This window comes from Pipistrellus kuhlii, unplaced genomic scaffold (genome assembly GCF_014108245.1).
Source record: "Pipistrellus kuhlii isolate mPipKuh1 unplaced genomic scaffold, mPipKuh1.p scaffold_m20_p_57, whole genome shotgun sequence".
Classification (NCBI taxonomy): Eukaryota; Metazoa; Chordata; class Mammalia; order Chiroptera; family Vespertilionidae; genus Pipistrellus; species Pipistrellus kuhlii.
Window position 1 is genome coordinate 1102264 of NW_023425559.1, and position 3793 is coordinate 1106056.

Consider the following 3793-nt stretch of genomic DNA (forward strand, 5'->3'; position numbering starts at 1 on the left):
GGCCCTGAGGCTCCCAACAAACACAGCATCTGCTTGGCACGGGGCCGGGCGCCTTTGTCATCCTAACCAGGATGCAAACCTGCCGGACCGGCCTGGCCGGTGACAGTGCCAGCCCCCGGGCCACCTGCACACCTGCCCTGCGTCTCGGTGAGTGCGGTGTGACCTGTGTCAGGTCACACAGCGCTCAGCAGGTGGAGAGGTGTCGGGAGCTGCCAGGAGGTCCCCTGAGCCCCACCAGAGGGGGGCGCCTGTGTCGGTCAGGGAGGTCCCAATGACCTGTGGCCAGCTGGGACCCAGCCATGCCCCCCAGCCCATGGTCCGCTGTGGGGCGGGCACTAACTCTTGCTGCCCGGGTGTTGGCAGAGGGGCCGTGTAAGGCGGGTGGGGAGGCGGTCAAGGTGAACTCGGCCGTGCCAGCTGGCAGGCGAGTCCCCTGGGCAGTGCTGGCCTGGACTGCAGGGGGCTGGCAGGGACCAGGCCCTCTGAGGGGCCTGAGCCCAGGACACTGTCCGCAGCCATTTCTGAGTCGCCTGCCTCTAGAGTAGAGTGACCTGTGGGCACTGCCTCCCACCTCCTCTGGGTGATTGGGGACCCCCTGGGGCCCTCAGACCTGGGCATCCCTGGGTACGGGCCGGACCCTCCCCCAAACAGCCAGTGCGAGGGCACAGGGCACAGGGCTATTCCCTGGCCATCCTCGGGCCCTGCTCGACCGGCCTGGTCACCAGGCCCCACCTGAGAAGCGGCCGTCCTGAGAGAAGCTCCTGGGAGCTGCGGTGAGCTGCCTGGTCTGGGGCCCCGTCTCCACCACCACAGGGCCTGCCCCGCCCCACGCCCCACAGCTGAGGTGGCCTCTGCCTCCATCTGACGGGACCCTGAGGACTCCCAGGCCCTCCCACCCGCCCTGCCTCAACCCCACACCCAAGGGCAAGTGAGGCTCAGGCTGGGCCCTGCCCCCACCCGCCCTGCCTCAGGGCCTACTGTGAGGTCAGCGCCTGCCCCGGGTTCCGTCCAGAGGTGCGTGGTCGGCTGGAGGCTGGACATGGCCTTCTGGCCGCAGCCCGACGCCTGCCTGCTCGGCAGCCCCCTGGGCCTCACATGTTTGTCCCTTTTGATCCCGGCTGCAGGTGCCGCTCCCGCCCCTCGCCAGCGGCCTTGCGGGCCCACCTCCCCGTGGTGGGCACTGGGGGAGAGGGAGGCCGGGGGTCCTCACGGGGGTCCTGTCTCTGCAGCTGGAACCCGCTGCGACTGCAGCCTGGGCCTCAGCCGGGAGGCCCTCATCGCGCTGCTGGTGGTGCTGGTGGGCATCAGCGCCAGCTGCTTCTTCGCCCTGGTCATCGTGGTGGTGGGCGTCATCCGAGCCAGGAGGTGTGTGTGCCCCACGGCCGGGGAGGGCCCCCTGCCTGCCCAGGGCCCTGGGTCCCACCCGGAACGGGAAGTCACAGGGCTGGGCCTGGCGTTCCCAGACGGGGCTGGGGGGAGCGTGGGGGGCAGTCCAGCTGTCTGGGAGTCACACCCGCCTTTGTCCCCCCAGTGAGATGTGCCCCGGCACCAACATGGACACCATGGAGGCCAGGTGAGTGATGCTGGGGGACCCCTGGGTGAGCGTGCCCTGCTCCCTGCTCCCCGCCCTGCTGGGGGGGCACTGACCGGCCCGTCGCGCAGTTTGGTGCAGGAGGACCACCTGGACCTGCAGACGGTGCAGGTGGAGTCCAACCTCATGGACTCTGAGGAGCTCGCCGTGGAGGACGAGGGCCTGGCCCTGGAGGAGCCTCTCTGCCCGCCGCTGCCCGAATAGGCGGTGGCCGCCGGGAGGGAAATGAAGTCCTATTTACTGTTCTCACCGTCTCCTTCCCGCCCCCCGCACCCCCCCCCCCCCCGTGATGGGGGTGGGCCCCAGAACTCAGGCACCTGCGGGGCCACCCTCCCCCCTGGGCTGGGAGCCACAGCGGGTCCTCTACTTCCTCCAGCGGAGCCTCAGCCCAGCCCTGAGGCTGGAGGGCCCTGGCCCCGCCCATCCCTCGGAAAACCCCAGGGCAGGTGCAATCAGCCGTGAGAATTGGTGGTATCCCCGCCCGACCCACAGTCTCCTTGAATTCCAGGGGAGTCCTTGGGGTGGGGTGAGCAGCCTCCCTCCCCCGCTGGGCCTGTCCCCCAGGCTCAGCGCCCCTTCTCTCCCGCCCCACCCCCCATGCTCCTGCAATACCAGTCCTGCACTTCCGGGCGGGACTGTGTGTCTTCACTGAGCCCCCAACGGGGAGAGACCGCGAGGAGCAGGGCGCACTGGGTCCCATTGCCATTGGGGCGTCGCCTCCAGGCGGGAGTTGTGTGTGGTGTCCAGCTGCTCAGGCCTCGGAGGAGCTCGGGGTGTGGGGCGAGGCCGGGGCGGGGACACCTCGCCTGCGCCGCTCCTGGCGCGGGGCCGAGAGGAGCCGCAGCTCCGGGACAGGTGGCCGGCCGCGCTGGGCCCTGGCCCCGTGCCTAGCGCCCGCCCCAGGCCGGCCCGGCCCCGGACAGGAACTGCCGGCGTTGGGGCGGGAGAGTTCATGTTTGCGCCGCGCAGAAGGGACGGACGGGCTCCGGGAACACACAGCGGAGGGCGCTCCCGCCGCGGGTCCCCCGGCGCCCCCATGCCGAACGCCTCCGCTGTCTCCTGGCCGCAGCTGTGGCTGCTGCTGCTGTCGCCGTGGCCGGTCCGGGCTCCAGCGCCGGCAGCGGCCACCCCGACGGGGACCCCGATGGGAAGCCCGGGCTCCTCCGCCTGCCCGGAGGCCTGCGCGTGCGCGCCGGGCGGCCAGGTCAACTGCTCGGGGCGCGCACTGTCCGAGGTGCCCGACGGACTGAGCCCCCGCGCGCGCGACCTGCTGCTGGACCGCAACCGCGTGCGCGCGCTGCCGCCCGGGGCCTTCGCGGGCGCGGGCGCGCTGCTGCGCCTGGACCTGCGCGACAACGGGCTGCGCCGGGTGCACGCGCGCGCCTTCTGGGGCCTGGGCGCCCTGCAGCGGCTGGACCTGGGCGCCAACCAGCTGGAGGCGCTGGCGCCCGGCACCTTCTCGGCGCTGCGCGCGCTGCGCAGCCTCTCGCTGGCGGGCAACCGGCTGGCGCGCCTGGAGCCCGAGGCGCTGGGCGCGCTCCCGCTGCTGCGCGCGCTCAGCCTGCGGGACAACGAGCTGTCGGCGCTGGCGCCGGGGCTGCTGGCCGGCCTGCCCGCCCTCCGCGCGCTGCGCCTGCGGGGCAACCCCTGGGCCTGCGGCTGCGCGCTGCGCCCGCTCTGCGCCTGGCTGCGCGCTCACCCGCGGCCCGCGCCAGGTGAGCCCGGGGCGCCGGCGGGGCGGGACAGGGCGGCCCCGCGGCCGCCCGGCCTCCGCCTAACGCCGCGCCGTGTCCCGCAGAGGCCGAGACGCTGCTCTGCGTGTCGCCGGGGCGCCTGACCCTCCGCCCCTTGACGGCCTTCCCCGACGCCGCCTTCAGCCACTGCGCGCGGCCGCTCGCCCCGCGGGACCTGCTGGTGATCTACGCGCTCGGGCCCCTCTGCTTCCTCGCCAGCCTGGCCGCCTGCCTGGCGCTGGGCGTGGTGGTCACCGCCTGCCGCGCGCGCCGCCAGCGCGCCGCCGCCCGCGCCCCGCGGAGACGACCTCCCAGCGCCGGCCCGCGCGGGGCGCCGCCCGCGGACCCCGGGAACCCCGCCGCCGCCGCCGCCGCCGCCGCCGGGACCTGAGTGGACGCGGCGGCCCGCAGCCTCCCCCATCATCGCCCTCCTCCCGCCCCTTCCAGGGTCAACAAGCCACGCAGACCA

General features: G+C 73.8%; 2 protein-coding genes across 2 annotated transcripts; both read left to right on the plus strand.

Moving 5' to 3' along the window:
• The first annotated feature begins 846 nt into the window (after positions 1 to 846).
• TMEM210 (transmembrane protein 210) lies at positions 847 to 1837 on the plus strand. The gene is made up of 4 exons (XM_045573932.1): positions 847 to 1124; positions 1230 to 1365; positions 1532 to 1573; positions 1663 to 1837. Exons 1-4 carry the CDS (start codon positions 1040 to 1042, stop codon positions 1793 to 1795), a joined length of 396 nt encoding a protein of 131 aa, XP_045429888.1. The 5' UTR covers positions 847 to 1039; the 3' UTR covers positions 1796 to 1837.
• Positions 1838 to 2495: 658 nt separating this feature from the next.
• On the plus strand, positions 2496 to 3735 carry LRRC26 (leucine rich repeat containing 26). Its single transcript, XM_036416995.2, has 2 exons — positions 2496 to 3306; positions 3390 to 3735. Exons 1-2 carry the CDS (start codon positions 2544 to 2546, stop codon positions 3713 to 3715), a joined length of 1089 nt encoding a protein of 362 aa, XP_036272888.1. The 5' UTR covers positions 2496 to 2543; the 3' UTR covers positions 3716 to 3735.
• Positions 3736 to 3793: the final 58 nt, after the last annotated feature.

What these genes read in the sequence shown, in the direction of transcription:
- TMEM210 (XM_045573932.1), top strand. Translation starts at nt 1,040, where the DNA reads ATGGCCTTCTGGCCGCAGCCCGACGCCTGCCTGCTCGGCAGCCCCCTG. An exon ending in GGCGTCATCCGAGCCAGGAG is followed by an intron (nt 1,366 to 1,531) that starts GTGTGTGTGCCC and finishes TTGTCCCCCCAG; the next exon opens with TGAGATGTGCCCCGGCACCA. An exon ending in ATGGACACCATGGAGGCCAG is followed by an intron (nt 1,574 to 1,662) that starts GTGAGTGATGCT and finishes CCCGTCGCGCAG; the next exon opens with TTTGGTGCAGGAGGACCACC.
- LRRC26 (XM_036416995.2), top strand. Translation starts at nt 2,544, where the DNA reads ATGTTTGCGCCGCGCAGAAGGGACGGACGGGCTCCGGGAACACACAGC. An exon ending in TCACCCGCGGCCCGCGCCAG is followed by an intron (nt 3,307 to 3,389) that starts GTGAGCCCGGGG and finishes CGTGTCCCGCAG; the next exon opens with AGGCCGAGACGCTGCTCTGC.